The sequence below is a fragment of the Sitodiplosis mosellana genome, unplaced genomic scaffold, assembly GCF_009176505.1.
Source record: "Sitodiplosis mosellana isolate CC-2019 unplaced genomic scaffold, AAFC_SMos_1.0 Smas_scaffold_6166, whole genome shotgun sequence".
NCBI classification, from domain to species: domain Eukaryota; kingdom Metazoa; phylum Arthropoda; class Insecta; order Diptera; family Cecidomyiidae; genus Sitodiplosis; species Sitodiplosis mosellana.
The window spans coordinates 4537649-4561366 of record NW_022601407.1 but is presented as its reverse complement, the minus strand read 5'-3'; the positions used below and the strand labels follow the sequence as shown (position 1 = coordinate 4561366).

Sequence of the window (23718 nt, the reverse complement as noted above, 5' to 3'; positions counted from 1 at the left end):
CTGATGTGAATTTGATACGATTCAAATATATGTATGGTTTCATGACGTTCTGAATGTCAAACGCGACATGTATATACATTGTTCGGTCTATCTATAATAGTTTTTTTTTTGTAAACTTTTTTGTATTTTCATATTTTGTACGACGAGGAAAAACTGTATATTTTATTATCACCAAATTCAGCCATTCGAACTGCTTGAAATTGGACGAGCGATAAAGGAATCATGCCGCATTCAATATCGAAAGTGTCGGTGGATTTCCTTCAAAACCGAATCGAATTATAGAGAGAGAGAGAGAGAGAGTTTCCTAAATGTACAAAATCGAAGAAGAAGAAGAACAAAAAAGAACAAATATGAAAATTATTTGAAAGAAAGTATTTTGATTTGATTAAAAGATACGAGCACAACACACACTGATAGCTCAGCTCACACAAGGAACACACTACAGAGCGCGATCGGTAATAAAACGTGCGGGAGCGAGTGTGAACGGGGAGCAAAAAAATTCATTCAGGATCGCATAATTTCTAAGTAAAACGAAAACATTTCTACACAAACAACAGCAGCAACAACAAAAGATTCATATTAATTCCGGTAAACAGTTCCACAAACACACAAACAAACAAACACAAATGGCGGAAAATTATTCAAATAAGCGAACATCATCGTCGCATCATCATGATGTCTTTAGTACATCGACAGAACTTCCAAGGCATGGGCCATGCTTTTGGTTTTTCCGTGCCGTTAAATGGATTCCAGTGTTATTCATTGTAGCTATTATCGCGTGGTCATACTATGCTTATGTTGTTCAATTATGCTTTTGTAAGTTGACATTTAATTCCATCCGAACACAATCATTCACTTTGTGTCCCGAAACCAAACCCTAATCACTTTTTCCATTCATTTCAGTTTCGGTGCAAACGACGATCGAACAAGTAGTTTTTTTACTATTTTATCACATAGTCTTTGCAATGTTTGTGTGGTCTTATTGGCAAACAGTGTTTACGGCAGTCGGCAAAGTGCCGACAAAGGTTTAATCCCTTCGACTTACCCAATTGTTACGCCTTTTTGATATGAACTACTGACGTTTTGTTTTTTCTATTTAATTCTAGTTTCGTATACCCGCTTCGGAAATGGAGCGATTGACGCAAGCCGATAATCCCAGTGCGCAGAAACGAGTTTTGGAAATCTTTGCCAAAGACTTACCCATCAGTAATCGGTATGTTGTACGCAAAAATAAAATTAATCTATAAATTATTTCGTTAATCGCTTTCGTTGACGTTTTATTTTTTTCCACGGTAGAACAATGAATGGTTCACTGAGATACTGCGACAAATGTATGGTGATCAAACCAGATCGAGCCCATCACTGTTCTGTGTGCGGTATGTGTGTACTGAAAATGGATCATCATTGCCGTAAGTGTGACAAATTACTTTAATTTCCAATTTTTTTTCTTTTCATATCAATAAAAAGCATGTAAACGAACATGTCATATGAATAACATGATCCTATGACTTTACTATTTCCAGCCTGGGTGAATAACTGCGTCAATTTTACCAACTATAAATACTTTGTATTGTTCCTTGGATATGGTTTACTATATTGCATCTATGTGGCGGCAACAGTGATGAGATATTTCATCTTGTTTTGGGAAGTGAGTAGATTCGATTGTTGAATTTCTGACTTTTTGACGATTGAAAGTCAAAAATTGCATGGAATATCAAGAATATCATGATTTTAAACCCATTTTCTATATAATCTCATGATTGTGGCATTCATTTTAGGATAAACTAGAGGGTGGCGTCGGCCGATTCCATATTCTATTTTTGTTTTTTGTGGCAGCTATGTTTGCTATCAGTTTAGTTAGCTTGTTTGGATATCACATTTACTTAGTGGCGCTCAATCGCACCACATTAGGTACGTGTCATTTATCAATTTTGATATATTTCGCCTCCAAAATCAAATACCCCTGACGTCATTTTTAATCGGGCTTATTTATCATCGCAAGTCAGTTCTGACACGCACAAGTTCATGAGAATTAACTTACGAGTCCTACCAGATGACCAAAGTACATAGTATTCATAACAAATTCATGAATCAATGCGAGTCAGTCGAATTTTTTTTTTTTTGAAGATACAATGATTCGCTAGCTCATTTGAAAGACTCGCATGACACATAAGCCCCTCGTATTTAATCCATGTGCTCAATTATTTTTTTTTTTCAAATTGCTTCAATTCTTCGGATGGTTGAATTTCTTTTTGGTTTCTGCCTCTTGTTCGACTGCCAATTACATTTATTGATTGGATGGGATTACAACATTTCCATCGAATGTAAAACCTTCTTCATTGAATGGCGACAAACGAATTGTATTTCATTTACATTGGATGTGGTCAAACAGAGGCATTTCGAACGCCGATCTTTCGAATTGGAGGACCAGATAAGAATGGTTTTAATTTAGGCCGGTACAACAATATACAAGAAGTGTTCGGCGATGATAGACGATTATGGCTGTTACCAATATTTACGAGGTGAGTGTTCGAGCTTTGTTTTTTTTTAAATTTTGTCATAGAATTTTTGGTTTGACCCAAAAAAACACAGCTGAATGTTCTAATTCTAATACGTAATTTTCGCCGACAAATAAGTTGTAGCTATAGGAATTCGTTCAATTTTGTTTTTGTTTCCTAATAATTCAAGCCCCATCCAACCAAGCATGATTAAGGAAATTCGTACAAAGCATGCGAACAATATCATTCTTTATCGGAAAGTAATTAAAACAACAAGAATATCGCTTTAACGATAGTTTAGTAATTCATTTTAGCTAATGCCACTCATTCACTAACCTTAACATCTTTTGCAAACTTATGAAGTGACACGCGTGACTAAAATGCGCTCCTCCGATGATTCACACAAACGATACGGTTTGTTGCAGTTGGTTCTTTTTATTGCGTTTGAGTGTGAATACGTGTTATAAAAAAAACAAGTTGGTTATCTGATAAGCGGAATGTGTGTCCCTTTTTTTCCACAAAAGGCAATTATAACCGAGCCAAAATCTGAGTCATCCAATTGACGCAACATTGTATATGTGTAGATAATATTTTTTTATCAGATCAAAAACAAAAAAAAAACAATTTTCTATCTTTTGCTTTTTATTTACAAAAAAAACCGAAACATTTTGAAATGAGACTGATATGAGTTACTGTGATATGTTGTATTTAGCTTTGGGGACGGGCTGCAGTACCCAGTGCAAATAAAGCATTTCCCTGGAAATATTGGCCACACATCGAATCATAATTATGAATCAATGGGCAATTCATATTCATTGAATAAATTCGATGCAACTCAGACAAACAATGAAACAAATGACTCAAGAAAAATGCTTCTTCTCAACCAAAACAACGCCGGCTATCGTGAAGCCGCCGCCAACGCCACTACCACCATCACCACCACCACCACCACCGTCACGTCGACACAACTCAACACACCAAACCAAGAACCGGTCAACAATCACATTGACCGACAATTGCCGCCCCTTCCAGCCGATGGTGGTCAACTAACCATTGAAAATGAAACAAACAGATAGACACATTTACGGTTCAACATTTTTGTTTCGTTTCTGTTGGTTCAATCTGTTTAACACGCATAAAAAGGAGAATTTATTCGAAAGAACAAGAAAAAAAAACATACGCACATGACTTAATTCATACATACGAAAGAAAGAAAACAAAATATTATGCGTAACCGACATCAACGACCATGCAAGAGCTATTGGGCTCTGCAAATACTACAACAACATATAAAATGGGACTCTTCATTGCCTCAATGATCAACGATCAATTCATACACAGCTTTAACTTCATTTCATCTGATGCTGAATCACTTTTTTATATATTAAATGTATATGGTTTTTTTTTAAATATATATATGAATATCGAGATTGAGCGGCGACATTTAGTCAATACGATAAGGTTTCATGCTACGACTGTTAGTGTCAAACGTAAATGCACAACAGCGACAAGTCACATAATACTAAACGCATCCATTCTTAATGGGAACCTAATGTAATTTTTTCGCGCAGAATTCGAAAACAATGAAAAATGAATGGGTGCGTTTAATATTATGCAGCATACTCTAGCGATGGTTGGTTTCATGTCTGTAGCGAAAGAAATCGGGGAGTTTTTCTTTTTCTACGCATTTTATGATTACGGCAATTTGACTTAAGAACAAAATCTTGAATACGTCCTTTGTTTGCTGTTAATTTGAGTAAGAGATGTGTGAAAATTATGTTAAAAAACAAACAATTGGGATTTGTTGGTACGCAGCTAAAGTGTGAGAACAAATTTTTCGCTTCCAAGTGCAAATTTGACTTGAGAAGAAAGCTTGGATTTTTCTTCGAAAGATTACGAATTTCGAGCCATTTTCTAAAGCAAGTTTATGTTTGCTGTAAGTTCGTTGGATATTGAAGTAATTTGATTGCATGAATTGTCTGAAAGCAGATGGACGAGATGTTTTTTCTCTCTCTCTCAAAAGATAAGTTTTTCGAGTCCATTAGCCGAATTGCACACAAGCACACGCACATACACAGCGAGAAAATTACCACCAATTCACGAATGCGAATAGTTTGTCAATTGCAACGAATTATTAGGCTTACTTCTATCGATAGAATCAACACCGTAGCAAACCTCGTATGTCGAAATCATATATGTTAATTTGCCATCGAACAAACAGTTTATTTCATTTTGTAATAATTTTGTTATTTTTATTAGATAAATTAGAACGAATTATGACAAATGTGTCCAGCAATGATTAGATTTATAGACTATATATATTGCAAACTGACTGTTAAATCACACAATTAATGTCATTGCAACTGCACATGATCGTTGCTTAATGTACTCTCTTTTTTTCATTACGTTCACAATATAATCGTATTTTTTCTGCGTAAAAAAGCGAAAGAAAAATCATTTATTCTTTATTTATTAGTAGATTCAAACAACAACAAAAAAAAACACAACAATTAATTATGATTTATTGTAATACACTTAGTGAATTTGATAGAAAAAAAATAAACTTTTTCTTGTGTTTTCAAGACAATATAAACATTTTTTTTTGTTGCGGATTTTGTGACTGTAAATTTTATTGATGCCATTGAATTCTTTTTTTCTTTCGCAACTTTTTTTTCTTGTTTTGCAGCTTGGGCGATGGAATATCCTATCCTATCCAACTGATGGATGAAGATGCAACTACATTGCTGGGAAATAATTACGTTGAATGTGATGCAACCGACTCGGGTACCGAAAATGTCGAATTTTAGAGAGAGAGAGAGAGAGAGAGAGAGCGAGTAGAGGCTACTCCTTCCCAAATAAAAACCAAACAAACTACCCAGACTTTTTTTTGTGTAAATAAGAACATTCTAGAATTTATCCTGATGAACAAATGCATCGAATATAGAAACAGAGAACAAAAAAAAAAGAAATTATTTTGCATCTACAATTAAATATGATGAAAAGAAAAATATTTTGTCTTTCACTCTGTCGAGATTTTTCTTTGAGCAAATTATAATAATTGTTCAATTGTGCTCGTCCTTCGACCATCTCATGCATTCCTATCGATATGATCATGCCGAAATGGTTGTTGTTTGCTGTTTTTCTTTGCTGTTGTTAGCTTGGTAGAGAGTTGGCTTATGTGATATTGGTGACCGACTCACGTCCCTTACCAATGCCGACTCACCTTACTGGAACATCTGAATGATTTTCGATGTAGCGAAAATAGAAAGAATACATATGACAATAATTATTGTTAAGCCAGCGTTACTAAATGGAATTTTTTATCGATTTAGAAAGCGAAAATCTTGAACATGAAGTGAAGAGGGCGTTTTCGATTGAGATTTTATGATAAATTTTATGAAATCAACCGATTAATAAAATAATTAAATAAAATCTTTAAAAAAATGTACATTCTCGAGGTCATTTCGGTGCACCGTATAAAATTGGAATAATCAACTACATACGTCACGTGTTTCCTCACTGTTGACGTAACCAGAGGTCGCATACGACGAATAACGAACAACCAAACATGTGTTACGGGTTAATGACCTCTGAATTGGACCTTACCCAACAAATTGAAGAAAAAATAGCAAATCAACGGCTCAATTCAACAAAACTCGAACAAAAAAAAAATCAAAAACTCTTGGTATACTTTTTTTCTATTTTTATTTGAATGTGGTTATAACAAATTTCAAATAATCGAAATTGTGTTCGATTTACAGTTTTTATTTTGTAATTCAATAGCACCAAGACGAAATCTTGCGAAAATCACAATCGATGCAGAAAAAAATCTGTGTTGCAAAAAAAAGACGAAGAATAATCAATTGAAAGTGTATCTCAAAAAAACGTGGTAAAATGCTCTCGAAGCTGGAAAAAGTTGTTCTAATTCAAATTTTTCCACGTAAAATATTTGGAAATATTTGATATTTATAAGTAAGTATTTCTTTCTTTCTCTCTCTCTCTCTCTCTCTCTCTCTCTCTCTCTCTCTCTCTCTCTCTCTCTCTCTCTATCTCCTCATTAAAAAAGAAGAAGAAGGGGAAAAACTAAATTCCGAGTGATCGTGAATGCCGCAGGATTGAAAAGGTGTTATGTAGTTGTTGTTTGTTGCTTTTTGTGGCTACGAAATTGTTAATTTTTTTTTTGTTTATTTTGTACATTTGCTGTTGTTAGCTTATTGGTAGAGTGTTGGCTTATTAGACATTGATGATCGATTCACGTCCCTTACCAACGCCGACCCATCTCACTGGAACATCCAAATAGTTTTCGATGTATCGAACGTAGTCTTGGGCATTTTTCGGTAGCTCATCAAATTCACGAACACCTTCTGTTGATTGTTGCCAACCGGGCAGTGTGATATATTCCACCTGAACTTTGCCCAAATCACTGATCGAACCGGGAAAATGGTCCAATGATTTACCATTTTGCGTGTAAGCAATACCGACTTTGATCTCTTTCAATGTGTCCAATATATCTAATTTTGTTAAGCAAATTGCTGTATAGCCATTTATAATTGAGGTATATTTCAATAACACCAAATCCAACCATCCACATCGTCGTTTTCGTTTTGTCGTTACACCGATTTCACCGCCGCGTGTCTGCAACAAATCACCAATCTCATTGAGATCTTCTGTGGGAAACGGTCCATCACCAACACGCGTTGTGTACGCTTTAACCACACCAAATACATCGCCAATGGTCTGTGGCGGTAGGCCTAAACCAGTCAAAACACCACCAATACTGCAGTTACTACTTGTGACATATGGGTAGGTTCCTAGAAATTGATCAAAAAAATACGAAAGAAATTTGTGTACACAGAACGAACTAAGATGTACGGAATAAAAAGTCAAACATATTTAAAAACATTGAATTTCAGAAGAATTCAAAGTGAATTTCTTCAACAAGTTTTTTTTTCAAATGCTCCAACTTTCTTCTGTGAAAAAACTGTCTTTTGAATCAGAATGAAAGGTATGCATCGTACGTACCAAAATCAATATCCAACATAGCGGCATTGGCACCCTCGACCAATATTGAGCGTCCCTCTTTTAATGCATTGTGTAAGTATGAAATTGTGTCCTTGACCAGCGGTCGCAATTTTTCAGCGTACTCTTTGTACTTCTCGAGTTCAGCTTCGACGTCAACATTGAAATCTGTATACATCCGCTGATACGATAATACTATGGACCGGAATCTATACGGTGATAAAATGACGTTTTCATTAGAAAATTTGCACCAAACTTTTCAAGCCGATCAAAGCTCACTTTTCGGCAAACAGATTGAAGTCACCGAGTAAATCGCCCACACGAATTCCTGTGCGGTTGGCTTTGCTTGCATATGTTGGGCCAATGCCTTTTTTGGTTGTTCCCAATGATTTTCCAGTGTTTGCCTTTTCAGCCTCTTGGAAACCGTCCACTTGCTGATGGAAATCGAACACCAAATGGGCACGATCCGAGACAATCAAGCGATTTTGCCAATTGAGCAATCCTTTGCCCTCATTTTTGGCCAATTCCTCGAACAATCCTGGCAAATGTATGACCACACCGTTGCCTAAATTGAAACAAACAAGAGATTTAACCAAATTGGAGCCTTAATTTAAAGCCTTCTTAGATCTGGAGGTGTCAATTAAATGATAAGTACGAAATGAATTCTGGATTTACTCATAAGAATGAGCAGGCCAAACCAAAGTGAAAATTGTGGAATTGAATTGCAGAAACGTTTCCAAGGAAATGCATATGGAAATCTCGTTCTTACCTATAACTGAAACACACTTTTCATTGATGATACCGCTGGGAAGCAAATGGAAATCGAACTCATTGCCATCCACCACAACAGTATGCCCGGCATTGTTACCGCCCTAAAAGAAACAACAAAAAAAAACGAATCGAAATGCGGAAATTGTAATAATGTTCTCGTTTCCTTGTAATGGATCATCATTAAGTTAGCTCAATGTTGTTTTTGGATTCATTTCTATGTCTATATATCGCATTGATAATGCTCATTTTCTCAACGGTTAATCTTTCATTGTTGTCTGAACAAACAAACACCTTGCAGTTTGTTTTTATTTGAAGGCGTTCATTACGTAAAAAGAATACGCGAGCACGATTGGCCGTTATCCAATTCTTCGTTCGTTTCATTAGCTCAAGATGCCACATTGACTTTGCTCTAACAAATTCATCGTAGAATTTAAAATGACAAAAAAAACAACAACCTGAGCACACACAGACACAGCCAAAGCAGCAGTAGCAGTAGCAACAAGGCGAATCCGAGACCTAATAAACTTGAAACTTTATGACATTTTTGAAGCTTATATTTTCGTTGTAGCGCGGAGTATGTTGCGTTTTTTCTGTTGGAAAATACACAAATCAAATGATTCGCGCTGTTTGCGCTCGGAACAGAAAGGGGGAAAAAGAATGAAGAAGCGAGGAGAAAAACACACCGACGATGACGATGACAACGACAAGAGAGATAATCGAAAGGCGCTGATTAGATGTCACTCACGTGGTTGTGACTATGTACATATGTGTTGTGTTTGTGTTTACTAAGACGCAGCTTTTTGTAGAAGCACAAATCTCTTGGCATGAATCACTTGAATTCATTTCAATGTGAAACGAGAAAATGCTAATTAGCAAATTTCTTATTTAATCCCAACCAGACAGGGGGGGAGAGAGAGAGAATAAGAGAACTATTGCGAATTTTTAAATTTTGATAAGCTATGCCATGCTATGCCGCACCGATCCAAGCCTTACAGAAAAAGAAAATAATTTTTTTCTGCTTTCGCTTCTCGTTTGTTTGTTTTTTTGTTGGAATTTTGCCAATTTACTTGGATCATATTATTCTCTCTTGCGCTCGCTATGAATAAATAACTTAAAGTCACAATAAGCGTCACAATAATATTGTGTCTGTAGCACAAAGTTATATAATTTTTGTATACACAGTCTGTATCTGGCGTGTAGCATTATTATTAAAACGCTTAAGATAATTTTCGGGGCGAACGGAGGTTTTTGCTCTTGAAAAAACAAAGAATCGAAGAAGAAAGAAAGCAAAAAATCGAAGCTTCGAAAAGAAATATTGTCTTCATTTCGCTTTCATCATGAAAAAAAGAAGATAAAATTCTTTTGTACAACAACAACCAAAGTAGAAGATAATGTGAGATTGTTATTTTCAGCAATCCACCGAAAAGGTAAATTTCTCGTACGTAGGAAAAAAGTCGATCGAAATAAAAATCACGATGACTTTTGTTTTGCATTGCTCTTCTCTTCTTCTTTTTTTTCAATATCATCCCGACCATTTCCACCGAAAGTTATGTCAATGTCGGCAATGTCGCTTGCATATCGCATCTTAAATTCCGAAGAAAATAAAAACACAAATAAACCAACAAACAAACAAACAAACAAATACTTTGGATTGAAAAGACATAAATAGCATACAAACTCGAATTGAATTGTTCCGTTCTTGTTCTCTCGTCAATTTTTCAACTCTAATTATTGATGTTATGCACGAAATATACATATGCTTAACGCTGTATAGATGACGTAATATTCGAACAAGAACTTTGTAACTTCTCTGTTCAAAGTACTGAAATTGTGACCGTATTAAATATCAAAGTTATAATAATTCATATCATCAATGTATGTTCTTTTTTTATTTTTTGTTGTTGTCATTGCTGCTACTGCTGCTGTTCACTGTCTCTGTGTCGCGGCGCAATGACTAACAAGTGCTTCATTACGTTTAGCCTATTGAGAAAAAAAAAACTTTTTTTCCGCTGTTAAAGCGCAAAAAACTGAATTCGCGTGAACATGTGTTTTTGTTGTGACTTCGACGACAACAGTACCGTGCGTTCTCGAGACAGAGGTTAAATCTCACTTGGTTTGAACTGATTTTCCCTTCGTTTTATTTCGTTGTTTCAAAGGCAAAAAAAAAATTTTTCGATTATCAATTGGGAATGCAATGAAAGAGATCAAATCATAACACGGCGACTATGACGACAACGAATTTAATTTGTAATGAGCTCGAACGATTTGGAATATGGCTGATCAGCGGTGGCGATGAATAGAAAATAAATAAATTTCCGACACATCATTTGTATTTGCATCCAAATGATAATGGAAAAGACCTTACTTGACATCGACACACGACATCGGCATCAGTTGCCAGCATATCGACAACCTTCCCCTTTCCTTCGTCACCCCATTGTGCGCCTGCAACAAAGCAAAGAAGAGAGGGAGAGAGAGAGAGAGAGAGAAAAAACAATCCAATTTCAATTAGTGATTAACTGATAACACACGAGCTTGATACACATTGAGAAATCTATCAGATAAAAAAAAATTGCTATGACAAACTCAAATTGGTAACACACGAACATAGAAAAAAATTTATATATGCGCACTCCAAAACGCCTGGTGCCTGAATGCTTCGATCCAAATACACATCAAGCGAGACAGAGTGAGCGAGCGCAGATTGTCAATTAAATTATTAAAGGGAACGATTCGACTTACCTAGGACAACGGTCACTTTGGAATTATATAGTTTACTTCGTTTGGCGTTAATACCATTTCCATTCTCTTGAGCGTTTTTCGATGACATGATTCCCATCAGTTTAATTTTATAAATTTCTTTGCTTTTTTTTAAAAAACTTTTTACTTGACTGAATTTTGGGTTAAAAGAAATTTTCTTCTTTTTTTTGCGCAAAAAAAACGCACACACCGTGTGATCATGAAAAGTAGACGGTGTTTGGATTTAGGGCGGGAAATACACAGGGAAACACAATCGAATGAACTAACTTCTGTTTTGTTTCACGTTCAGATATCAGATCGGTTTGAAGAGAAATGAAAAAAATTATTTACAAGGAAAGAAGGAAACTATATAAATTGAAACGTCCAAAAATAAAGCACACCACACGATTGAATCGATGTAACTTCACGATGTGGAATACAGTTCGCACAATGTGTTCGCTGCTATATGACATTCAATCACACAATAAGTTGCTCAGTGTTGCCAACATCGAAAGGCGCGCTCTCTTTCTCTCTATCTCTCTCTTTTACGCTCCGTCTGTCTGTCGGTGTATATACTTGACGGAGAAATAAAAAGTTCGTATCGAATGCCGCCACTGTTTTGAATGTGTCAATGTGCTCAGTCGGTTTTTAGTTTGAAATCAATGCAGCTCGGGCTTGGCTTATATAGGCAATTAATTTTCAGCTGAGTGGCTGTTCATTTTTTCTGTGTGCATGTGTACATAACATACACCGTAAAGTGCATGAAAATGCCACATTATAATGATTGATTGGTCGTATTGAATTTGAAACAAAACAGGTGATTTGATTATTTGTTCAGAAATCAAATTGATTCGTTCAACTCTGTAATGACTGGTGATTGGGCTAAAACGATACGTTTTTTTTTATTATTGCTATTGCAATTCACGATTATCTTCAAAGATAGTTTTCATTTTATTGACCTTGAGCGATAGCTGATAAAGAATTTTTTTTCATTCTCATCATTTTTCGTTGAGTTGAACAAAACAATATGATTAATTTGAAAACGGATTGCTGCCAGACGTTATAATCTAAGAAAGAATGTGATGACATTCACGTTGGCGAACGTTTCCATTGATACGGCAAACTTGGGTTCGGATAACATTTTTGAATGACATTCATGAGCAAATAAAACAAAATGCAGAATATTATGTCCGAAATAATCCAAAGACGAACCGATTTTGGAAGTCAACTGAAATCATTGAATGCACCTCGCACAGACACCCTGCACCACTGACACTGATGCGAACCATACATACATGAATGCAATCAGTTTTAAAACACTAACACACACATACAAATGAGATGATATGACAAATGTATATCCAAAATATAAACAAAGAAACACTTGCATTGAAACATATGGCAATGCGGGAGTTTTTGAACATTTTTCTCTATGTTGGTCATCTTTCATAGGTCGACAACGAATGATAAGAACATGACTTAGAAAATAAATATCTGCACTGATTTGCCATTGACGAAATTCCCTTGTGAGTCGTAGTGTTTCAAAGGTTTATTGACAAAAAAAAACAATTGATTTTTCGTCTGCAAAATATAAGGTGATTTAAGGTAAGGTCTGGCCCAATCCATCGAAATATACATTGAAATTTTATATTCATCTAATTTACGAATAGTATTCGCTGAATCTCTTAAAAACCGTTATGTTCTCAATTGGTACCAGTTCAAGCGAGATAAATATGAGTCGAACTAGTGCAAAGTCGATAGTTTGGATACACCGTTTAATCAAAATATGTCTAGCGTTTTTGGAATGTGCAATCATCGCTAAATATGATTTTTCTTTATTGAAAAATTTCGGAGAATTTAATTTATTTCACCATGTGCTCAATGAAAGAGTGTAAATCAACTCATAATCGATGAACAAAACCGAAAATGTTTCAGAATAATGAAAGTTTTATCCTCAATAGGGTCAAACTAAAGAAACGATGTAACAATATTTATTTAAATATTGCGGTAGTTCTCTGCTACCAGAAGTGGTGGTACATTTAAATATGACATCAAATAGAATGAATATTGCAATAATTACTTCCATTCTGTAGTCTGCGTAAAAAAATATTCGGTAAAAATTAAATAACTCTTTTGAAACAATGGATACAATAAGGCAACGGATGAAAATGGGTGCAGATTTTTGACTAATTACATGCCATCGGTCATAATATTTTGTAGTGATATGCTTCAATTCATCTTCTCTCGTAATTCTAACCTCTCATCAAGTCGAACATTTTGAACAAGAGGTTAAATTTTTTCATTTGAAATTTATCATCATTTCCCCACCATGGGTGGTGGGGAGCACTTTAATAAAAGAAAAAAATATGGAGAATATGTATGGGTTATAAATTGAGGGCAACCAAAATCGTTTAGTTTTTTTTTGTGTCTACTTTTTGAGTTTCAGTTGGATTTACAGCAGCGGTAGATGCTTCTGGATTGCTTCTTGCCACTCGTACGTGGTCATCGTGATGCGCTGCCCCGAAATTTGTTCACCAGCTGCAAAGTTCTGGTCGCTTTTCGATGGACACTGCATTCAAGTAAACAGAGAAAATCACCAGTTAAATGAATAGAACTTTGAAGTATTTCATTTTCTTGATTCGAAATGGATCAAAAGTGTTGAATTCGTATTTGTTTATGATATTGTTTTGCCAATGATTTATTCAAATGTACTGAATCAATAGGTAATGTTCACGCTTATTTATACTAGAAATTTTAGTTTGAATCCTACGTTATCAAAGAGCACTCGGGTGAAATGTCTGACAGTTAGATGCATTTCATAAATAAATCTCTTGATTGACTGAATTTACTAGGATGTATACTTCTTGAATTTGCATTTTCTCGGAATATCATCCTTGATTGCTGCGTTCTTTGTGTCTATTAAATAATTAAAATTGAAAAGAAAAACAATTTTAGATGAGTTGAAGATGAAACGCATTGGTGTGGAAATAATACTAACTGCATTGGATTTTAGGAAACGCGTTACTGAGCTCTTTCATAAGCAACTCCGGGTAAAATGTTATTGTGTACTAAATTAGGATTGGTTTTAAGCTAGGAAAAAAAACTTCATTTCATCTTTTGTATCGCATTTATTTGAAACATAATTTGCAATCTATTTTGTTTATTTAGTTTAGTTTCTCTTTCTCTCTCATTAACTCAACTTATCGTATGAAATTTTACATGTAATTTTGTTTTTTTTTGGTTTTTCTGTTGTATTACCTCAACGTATTTTACTACACACTAATGTATGTTTTCACAATAGTTCGGTTTGGTTGAATATTTTTGAAAATATTCAGTTTAAAACGAGGCGTCAAACAAATCTAAACACGTACGCAAAATGAGGGCTAAAAATGCATTTTAAATTGAAATTACAAAAAATAAAGAAGAAGAAAACAGATAGAAAAAAGTGTGTGTGTGTGATTTTGTGTGATTTTTGATCTGCCCTGTCGACCATTAAATTTCAACAATGCACTCATAAATTATCGAAAACTCTAAAAAAAAAAATTCTTGATTTCATTTCGGATGGTTTACTTCACAGGTCGTTTGCCCTTGACGACAGTTGGTCGGGCAATGATACCCTTTCTCCGCTTCACAGTCTGAAAGTAGAAAACCATAGGTCGAATTAGATTCAAGGAGTGTGCAATGTGCATAAGCAAAATGTCAATTTTTACTTTGATTCAGATAAGAATTGCTTTAGTTGAGTTATTATAATCTCAAAAATTGATTTTGTTTGTTATTCGAAATTTTTGAACGACTCTCACCTTTTTCGACACGTAATCTCCGGATGGAACGACACGTTCGCTTGGTTTGATATTTGGACGATTAAATTCGTGTGGCTTCTTCACCCGATAGATTCTCACGAGCCAATGCTCTGAGGTATATGCCTCCTCCAAATAGGTAAGATCAAAGTTTTTGTTACCAATGACTGCATTTCGTGTACGATCGTAACCGGATGGTCCACGGTAATCAAGTTTTAAATCGCCAAATTGATAGTAGCTCAATTTGTACATTAAACAGTTTAGCAATGCGGGTGCACCTTCTGAGTCGATACGGAATTCACCGCGTTCGGTGAAGAAATCACTTTCCCGAATATCCTTTGGATGTTCACCTTCAGCAATACGCACCATCCACAAGAATTTGTTGATATCGTCGCCGGAGTAGCCAATAACACCACCAAAAATGACTAAAACGTAATCGACATCGAGTGATGTCATGATTTCATAGGCCTTGTCTTCAGGTGATGACATCGCTTTGCCAACCAGTGCGATGTGACTATTGTTCCACGTATTATTATCTACTAGCGTCGTTCGATTCGCCATTCCCGCTATCTGATAACCGTAATCCCACCATGACATAACGCGTGCATCATCGGCCGTATTCTGAGATAACCAATAGTAAGCCTCACGGAAATCATCTAAAATGTTTCGAGTTCTGCGAAGCAAATTATTGATTTTATTAAACATTCGCAAATAAATTGAATATTGCGTAGCTAAACTTTGACAATCGATATGAAATAACGGTAGAAATCAAGAAAAATCTGGTAAATTGAGAAAAGGTTTAAAGTCGTACCCATCATTTCCATTGTAGAAAGCCAACACAATCGATGGACTAGAGTAAGCGTTGCTCGTGACCCAGGTGCAATGCACGGCGAACATCATCAATAGCATTAGAATTGCAACGACCACAATGCTCTTCAAATTTGATCCAATTCCACCGTTCGAATCATGTGCCGTTTCATGTTTTGGACGATGCTTCAATTTGCCAGCCTTAATTTGAACCAAAAAATATTTTACTCAATTACGTTTGTTCAAGTGCTGTTGTTGTTAAAAGTTCAATGAACTAACGAAAATATTATTATAACAAGTCTTGACACAAACCCGATCGTAAAGTTGTTTTTTCTCGGTTGGTTGTTCATCGGTTTCGTCTTTCTGTGATTTTTCCGGTAAGTTGTCTTCACGAAGGAATACATCGAGTAGGCCTGAAAAGGCGATTCCACTCAAAATGCACACGACTGGTGTGAGTGTGAGCATCAAACGAACCATGACACCGGCAAAGTAAACAGCGCTAATGGCGTACAAAATGACAAACACACGTTCATCATTGATGTGCTTAATAGTGTACCAAATGCCAACGGGGAATGTGCACACCAAAATGTGTAAATCGAAGAAGAATGAGAACCAAGTGGTCGGCTGATGCTCTGACACCGATGCAATGATCGGAATATGGATTTTAGCGTAGCCAGTGTCCCAAAGCGAATAGAATCGACCACTCCATGGTGCAACGACCTATATGATGGAGAAAAAACGTATGATTTTCTACACCTGTACTCCATGGCAATTGAAGTTATAGGTCATTTCTTAGGGAAAGTCCCAACTGTTTCGAATAAAATGATATTTTCTTCAATGAAACATATCAATTTGTATGATTGTTTTGCAAAATTGTGTATGTTTTTACCAAAACCACAATCATCATCCGAAAAAAGATATGAAAAAATACTCACGCCGCAAAGAGTCAAAACAACGACAACGCCAAAGACGAGCGCTGCGGCAGCCAATGCACCGATGATGAAGAGTTTTTTGAATTCTTGTTTCGAGAGGATGGTTTGCAAGTGCTTCAGAAGTGCCACGGCCAAGATCAATGCAAACACACCGGATGCGGCCATGTGCTCGCTGGTACGGATCGGTTGGAAACCAACAAATGGAATTTGCATTGAGAACAACAAGCCCAAGATATAGAAGGTTGTGTAACTGGTGAATAGACGTGGTGAATAACGTCCCATGAGTAATAGAACAAACACATGCAACGGAATCAAATTGATAATGAAAACATATCCGCCCCATGCTGAAACCATGTAGAAATAGGAGAGTGCGGCCATTGCAGCCCAGAACACTGAACCGGTTTTCACCGATTTCACCCACAAATAGTAGGTGAACTGCAGTGCAAAAATGGCAATGCCTTCGTTGTCATATGAACCAGCTACTGATCGGCTTATATAACCTGGCACGATGGCTATGAAACTGGCGGCAAACAAACCAGCTCCCGGTGACCATAATTCTTTTGTCAACAGGTATGTCGAAATTGAAGTTAAACCACTGGAAAAATGTGGAGAAAAAAAAACACAGAAAAACTTATAAGAAAATGGGAAAATTGATTGAAATGTTTAATAGATGGACAAGTGTGTTTTTGTCAGATGAACAAGTTGTAAAAACAACGTACTGTATCGGGAAACGAGAAAATTATTTAAAGAAAAATGAAAAAAGTAGAAAAAAGTGAGCAAAAAATGTCGAGAGAAAAAAATCTAATTGATTATGATGACTAATTGATAGCTAGGGGTATTTCTCACACAAACAATTTGAGCAAATGTGCAAAAATGTCTATTATTTCTTCTTTTTTATTGAAATTGTAAGAAAATGTACTGAAATGACGATATTGCTTGAATAAAAATGTTCTGGAAGTAGGTTTTAGTTGATCTCAAGGATCGTTCAGAACTGCTCCCGATTCTGGAAGTGGGTTTTGGTGGATCCTCAGGATGGACCAGATCCGGTTGGACAATGCCCTGGCCCATCCTGAAGATCCACTTCCAGAACCAGGAGCAGTTCTGAACAATCCTTGAGATCCACCAAAACCCACTTCCAGAACACAAGTTCAGTGTAAATGAACATTTATTTACACGAATTGATAAAAATTGATCGAATCGGACTGAATGGAAGAATTTTTCAAAATTTATAAGAATTCATTCATTCTTTTCGTGAGAAATGCCCCTAGATTGATAGAGAGATATGAATTTTATAGTTGTCTGGTTATTTTCTGGTTCGACGTCGATATACGAATGCGATAAGAAAATGGTTGACACGAAATGTGTCACAGTAGGCTAGTCATTCGGATCTTACCTGAATATTGGCGCAAGAAATACGCAAATATCACGAATGTGTACGGGAATATTCAATGCATGTAACAGCCAGTGAATGCCGCCCGATGTAATCATCAAGCCGGGGTAAACAGTTCCACCAACGATACGTCCCAATGGATACCATGCTCTCTCATCGAACCAATTCAAAAATTGATAGAAACCGCGCTCAACCATATATGCCGTGGCACGATAGTTAAACCTAAACGATTATAAATCGAATAATGGAATTAAAATTTAATGCATTCCAAACATTTGCTCCAATTTAACCATGACACCACATCGGTTCGATAAGGCGCCACATTTACACAATCACACACACACACATACACACTTACCAAGGGTCGAATTCATGAATGATACTCTCGAAACGAATGACAGCGAATAATCGGGATGCAAATCCTGATATCCATGCCAGCATTAGCACGGCAAAAGTAATTAAACTACTCCAGCCGGCTGCCTTTCGATTGATAACTATACCTTTAGATGTCTTCATTGTCCATAAACAAAATATCTAGAACTAAAGGAGAAGAAGAAAGGAAAAAAAAGAAACAGAACAGAACCATTTAGAACCAAACACACATACACAGAACAAAACACCTTATGAGCACACAAAAAATACGCTACATTTTCTTAAATTATCTGATTTATTTGCTAAGCTGAACCATTGAAGTACTTTTTTCTTTCTCGTTCAGCAAGCTCCCCCGTTTCGTCCTTTATCTATTGATCGACCGAATGAATAACAACGATTTTTCACAGCTATTATGTTTTAACATTAATTTTCTAACAGTGACACGTCGCCATACATTCTCGGCCGGCACACACAAATTTTCATAGATACTATATGTGATGGCAAACACACAAATATACGTATAGAATGCTCGGTGTAGCTTTTGTGTCAAATACGGTTGAGACACGTCAAAGTGCAAACATTTCAAAATGACAGCCGCAATTGCTGCTACGACCGCTGCTGCTGCAGCACAGAGAACCGAAAATGAGTACTTAAGCACACCGAACCAACTATTTTAACGTGCATTTGCCCAAGAGCAAATCATTTTGTTGTTTCCGCTTCGATCTTTCAGAATCAAAATACGGATTTCATTTTAATAACAATTTTGTTCATTTTTTTTCTCCACACGAAAACAAAAATGACGAACGTTAAAATCCAAATCTGCAATCCGTAATATCTACCGAAGGTACTATTTTTTATTCTATGTACTTAATGCGCACTTAATGCTAAAGTACTTTGCAGCTACTTATTTTTTTTTTCTAAATAATTCTGTGTTCCGAATGAATAATTTATTTTACATCATTTCAAATAAAACTGAGATTCATTTTACACATTGACGATTGTCGATCAATATTTATTTGACGGAGTTTTTTTTTGGGTTGAATTGAACCAAATTCAATTGAAGTTTTGTCATTTCTTTGTTAATTTTTTTTTTCAATTCTGAGAAATTGATATGAAGCTTTCACATGAACTGATAACACAATCTCTCCGCACGTATTTTATCGAAGTTGATATATTTTTTATCCTTTCAACGAGAGCCATGGGAGTAGTGAGACTGACTGAATTTATGTTTTTGAATCGTTTTACTTTGTTTGAAACTGCGTCATTATTGGGCATTACAAATTCAAATTTCCACTTTTTATTCGATCTACTGTAATCGTTTTTTTTAGAATATTTTCCATTGAGACTTAGCATTGATTCACTGCAGATTATCATGAAATTCGTTTAGTTTCGTTTGAATTAGAAATTTAACCATAGCCATTTATCTATTGGCCTTTCAATTGCGTTATCAACGTCAGAACCCTAACATCGAAATCAACCACTTAGTGATTACATTTTAACATAATCATAAAAGTTTACATTCTCTTTACGATTGATGATAGATGTGATGATAGTCAACAGGAAATGGATCAAATGATTTAATCATCCATTTGCATAGCTCCCATAAAAGTTTTTATGGCTACTGATGTATGCAGATTTTCAACGATTTTGTTAAATATTTGAGGCAAAGCCACTCTTTTTTTATTTCTTTGAGATTTTTTGTTGTATTGAAAATATACTACTCAATGGCTTAGTTCCCAAAAAATGAAACTAGTTGCGTTAAAAGTTTAACGGTGGATTTTTGCGCGGAATTTCCTTGTGTGCATCACAATGATATCACTTCAAATTTTATTTTATTTTATTAAACACCACCAAACTCTGGCTGAATATAATGTGGGTTTCGATTAAGGTTTGGCCGAAAAAGAGTGCAAGACTGTTACAATTTTTATAAATAATGAGCAGTAACTTTCGATACCTTTCAGTTCTCGCCTCGTTGAAAACCTGGCTTTTTTCGTACATCATGCGGTATTCACAATAGTAGGAACATGAAAACGAAAACAATCATACAACCAAGATGGAAATGCATGATATTAGTCCATGGGCAAACGGTCCAGGACAACCTTTGGTAAACGTTTCCAAAGGGACAAAGGCTATGTGAAGCGTTTAATTACACGTTTAATTTGAGACCCTAGGACAGCAAAAGTCGTCGCTCAATTTATACCGGTTGATAAAAAACGAGAAGTTTTACGTCTGTAAATAAATGATCGAAACAATACAATGTCTACAATGGAACAATAATTTTTCCTAGAGTTTTCAATCATTTTTGTAAATCTTATGAAAATAAAACGAATGAATGAATGGGGGAGAATCCGGGAAATTTCCCCAAAAATCGACTCAGATTTCACAATTAACCGAAAAAAAATAGCACAAACAAAAAATGTTGTTAGGAATATTTCAGTTTTTCATGCTGAGTATTTCGAAAAATCGTTTTTCTCTGATAATTTTTGATAATAATAACTACGAAAATAGTTGTTAAAAAAAATATCGATAAATTCCTCGATTAATAATATCAATTGATCATTCGAATGATTTAGAACACTCAAGTGCTTTCGTCTTGAATGATAAATTGATCTTAAGGTAATATTGAAGCTTTTCATCCAATCAAGTATTAATGGATACAGATTTGCTTTAATTCGATACACCACGGATCAAAGAAGATTTTTTGATAAATAGATTGATTTTCATACTCTATGTTTTCCGCAAACAATGAAGTTTGAATCAAAATATTTGAAACAAATCTTAAATTTTTCTAGAAGATTTTTTCATACATTTAAACGAACTCCATTTTAAATTTTGAAACTGAAAAAAAAAACTTTTTGAATTTGTTATTTCCTTTCGAATCTTTATATTCAGCTAACATAATATCTGTTCCTGGGCGGTATCTCCTAATTAGTTGCGGCGATTTTGATTTTTTGACTTACATCCCGAAAAAGGTCGTGTTTTTTTTCTTCATTTAGCCTCCAATGATGAATCAACAAATCTTCTGAATGATTACATTAGATGAAGTTGATGTCAGTAGGACCGAAACTCCTCAGAAGATTGTAACTTAATTTGTAAATGAAATGAAATAAGATTTAATGTTTTTCTAAATGTTCATGTAAAAAGTTGAAGAAAATAATGAAAACAATTATTGCATAAGCTCGCTGGCTTCTCCTAATGTTTAATTATGCGAATAATAATTCTAAAACGAAAAGAATAAAGAAATTCGATCACACAAACGTTAATTTGATTGAACAAAGTGTAACAATTTTTATTTCAACTCCACACTCTACATGATTGTTGGCCAACTTCTATGTTGGTCGTTAATGCTGCCGGATCTAATTGATGTGATCAAGGCGTTCAAAATGATATTCATTTTCATTTTCACAAGAAGAATCAAAGAAGATTTTCATTTGGTTGGGAAAGAGTTCAGTTTCCATGCTATTCCCACTTTTATATTCGGAAGAATGATAAATAATAACAAAAAATGTCAATAGCAAAATATTTCATTTCATTAAAAAATTTCAGTAGTAAAATTTATAGTGTTCTATTTGATGTCCAGTTTAAGTTCATGAGAAATGTGCGGCGCAAAAAACAAAGTCATGCGAGTTGAATTTGACATCTTTTTCATATAACATTCAATCCCGTTCCGAAAAAAAATGAATTTTCGCTAGATGAAATAAAAAAATATAAACGTTTGCTGTCAGACAAGGTGCAATAAATTCCTATTAAACTAAAACCTATTCAATATGTGGAACTCTATTTCACACTGACTTTTTCAAGAACAATTGATTGCTTTCAGCTTGGTGCTGACTCAAAAATCACGAGATTGCCTGTAAAACAAAGCCCATCTCTCGATACCACCCCATTTAGAGAAATGTCATCCGTTCTATTTGCATGAAGTTTCTTTTGTGTTTAATGACAAATTTGTCAAATGCAGTTGCTCATTAGTCTCAAAAGTTCAGTTTTTTTTCTCTCTTGTTTGTTTGGCTGGAACTGTTTTTTTTCACAACAATTTAATTTCAATGATTTAAATGTTACATCCGTGTCGCGGCGTTTCAATATCATCCAGCACATTGTCATCATCAAAAACAGAAATATTGATTAAATTGAAAAACATATCGCATTCATTCGATTCAATGGTTGTCAAACATTTCGGCAAAACGTTTTCCAATTAGTTTGTCCTCGTTTCTGCATTGCGCTCAAAGGTGTTTAATAAAGTCAAAAGCGTAAATTTCATTCATATAATAATCATAACGACGTGTCTCGGGTGTTGTTGTCGTTGTCGTCGTCGGCGACGGTGTTGTGTATTGTGGGAAAAAAGAGCGTACCACATGCAGTTTTGGTTTGAAAAAGATTTCCTTCCGCATGAAAAGTCACACACACACACACACCCATAAAAAACGGTCGACAGCCGCCACCGACAACAACAACAACAACAACAGCAGCCGCAGCACCAACAAGAATGATGGTAATGTGATAACAATAGCAATAAACTGTTTGAACGACAACACAAGGAAGCGTCACACACTTTTGTATCCTACAAAAATTGGTGTAGGTACTGTGTTGATGTTTACTGTTTATTATTGTGTGTTGTAAAATGCGTTTGCACGTCCCCCTTATTGCGAACGGAGTACGGGCGAGAAAAGCGTTCCGTCGCAGTTTATTAGACTGTGGCATGTTTCATTTGTTTGTTGGTTTGCTTGTCCGTTACCGGAATGGAAGAGATACATATTATTTTATGAGCGCGATGTGAGCGAAGCACACTCTGTGATTCAATATCGACACGGGTGAATCGCTTCGAATATTACATTATAATTTCATTAACAAACTTTCTGGATCAAAAAACACGGCCAATGCAGCAACAACGCGGATGGATGTGCATAAGTGAGAGCCAGAGCGAGAGAGCGATATTAAACATATTGCATTTTTTGCCCAATTTACAGTGGCCAACCGAATTTCTATAGGTGGAATTTTCATACGATGAGATTCCCTCCGTTCGCTTCTGTTTTGTGTTGTCACGACAAAATCTTAATTTTATCTTGGTGTGTCCATTTACGACACAATAAATATTAATTGATAATTAAGTGAAAAATTCTATGGAATACTTCTTGTGAACGGAGATGGAGAGAGTGGGAGGAAACTGAACCGGCGCAACTAATTAGTTTCATTGATTCAAATTTTTTAGCCAAGAGTGCTTTTGCAATTAAAACATATTTTACAACTTTCTTTATCTCTCTCGTTTCCTCTTCCTTCATCGTTTACTTCAAGTTTCAACTTCATTTTTCTTGCATCTATTGAGTGCTGCATTAAATTCCAATTAGTTGAGATAGACATTTTTTCCCTTATTTTTATACAACACTCAAAGTTTGTTC

General features: G+C 35.4%; 3 protein-coding genes across 5 annotated transcripts; 1 reads left to right on the top strand and 2 right to left on the bottom strand.

Annotated features, from left to right (window-relative positions):
• The first annotated feature begins 23 nt into the window (after positions 1-23).
• On the top strand, positions 24-5506 carry LOC129575365 (palmitoyltransferase ZDHHC20-B-like). Of its 2 annotated transcripts, XM_055458867.1 has the most exons (9): positions 25-525; positions 597-816; positions 904-1025; positions 1107-1213; positions 1297-1409; positions 1524-1648; positions 1779-1911; positions 2393-2522; positions 3211-5085. In XM_055458867.1, exons 2-9 carry the CDS (start codon positions 627-629, stop codon positions 3572-3574), a joined length of 1284 nt encoding a protein of 427 aa, XP_055314842.1. In that variant the 5' UTR covers positions 25-525; positions 597-626; the 3' UTR covers positions 3575-5085. The 2 variants fall into 2 exon arrangements, with proteins under 2 accessions (XP_055314843.1, XP_055314842.1); XM_055458868.1 differs by lacking the exon at positions 3211-5085 and adding an exon at positions 5185-5506 and having other exon boundaries at positions 24-816.
• A 672-nt stretch (positions 5507-6178) lies between these two features.
• LOC129575364 (adenylosuccinate synthetase) lies at positions 6179-13742 on the bottom strand. Its single transcript, XM_055458866.1, has 6 exons — positions 11031-13742; positions 10654-10733; positions 8287-8389; positions 7797-8082; positions 7521-7726; positions 6179-7309 (listed from the first exon to the last, which is right to left on the bottom strand). The coding sequence occupies exons 1-6, from the start codon at positions 11125-11127 to the stop codon at positions 6732-6734; spliced, it is 1350 nt and encodes a 449-aa protein (XP_055314841.1). The 5' UTR covers positions 11128-13742; the 3' UTR covers positions 6179-6731.
• A 400-nt stretch (positions 13743-14142) lies between these two features.
• On the bottom strand, positions 14143-18927 carry LOC129575357 (dolichyl-diphosphooligosaccharide--protein glycosyltransferase subunit STT3B). 2 transcript variants are annotated; one of them, XM_055458842.1, is made up of 8 exons: positions 18650-18927; positions 18312-18493; positions 17957-18175; positions 16567-17158; positions 15944-16351; positions 15636-15832; positions 14828-15497; positions 14143-14662 (listed from the first exon to the last, which is right to left on the bottom strand). In XM_055458842.1, exons 2-8 carry the CDS (start codon positions 18467-18469, stop codon positions 14594-14596), a joined length of 2313 nt encoding a protein of 770 aa, XP_055314817.1. In that variant the 5' UTR covers positions 18470-18493; positions 18650-18927; the 3' UTR covers positions 14143-14593. The 2 variants fall into 2 exon arrangements, with proteins under 2 accessions (XP_055314817.1, XP_055314816.1); XM_055458841.1 differs by having other exon boundaries at positions 18601-18922.
• Positions 18928-23718: the final 4791 nt, after the last annotated feature.

What these genes read in the sequence shown, in the direction of transcription:
- LOC129575365 (XM_055458867.1), top strand. Translation starts at nt 627, where the DNA reads ATGGCGGAAAATTATTCAAATAAGCGAACATCATCGTCGCATCATCAT. An exon ending in ATTTCATCTTGTTTTGGGAA is followed by an intron (nt 1,649 to 1,778) that starts GTGAGTAGATTC and finishes CATTCATTTTAG; the next exon opens with GATAAACTAGAGGGTGGCGT. An exon ending in GCTCAATCGCACCACATTAG is followed by an intron (nt 1,912 to 2,392) that starts GTACGTGTCATT and finishes GTGGTCAAACAG; the next exon opens with AGGCATTTCGAACGCCGATC.
- LOC129575364 (XM_055458866.1), bottom strand. Translation starts at nt 11,127, where the DNA reads ATGGGAATCATGTCATCGAAAAACGCTCAAGAGAATGGAAATGGTATT. An exon ending in CAAAGTGACCGTTGTCCTAG is followed by an intron (nt 10,734 to 11,030) that starts GTAAGTCGAATC and finishes GCTTTGTTGCAG; the next exon opens with GCGCACAATGGGGTGACGAA. An exon ending in TATGTTGGATATTGATTTTG is followed by an intron (nt 7,310 to 7,520) that starts GTACGTACGATG and finishes ATCAATTTCTAG; the next exon opens with GAACCTACCCATATGTCACA.
- LOC129575357 (XM_055458842.1), bottom strand. Translation starts at nt 18,469, where the DNA reads ATGAAGACATCTAAAGGTATAGTTATCAATCGAAAGGCAGCCGGCTGG. An exon ending in TTGTTTTGACTCTTTGCGGC is followed by an intron (nt 16,352 to 16,566) that starts GTGAGTATTTTT and finishes TCCATCATATAG; the next exon opens with GTCGTTGCACCATGGAGTGG. An exon ending in AAAAACAACTTTACGATCGG is followed by an intron (nt 15,833 to 15,943) that starts GTTTGTGTCAAG and finishes GTTCAAATTAAG; the next exon opens with GCTGGCAAATTGAAGCATCG.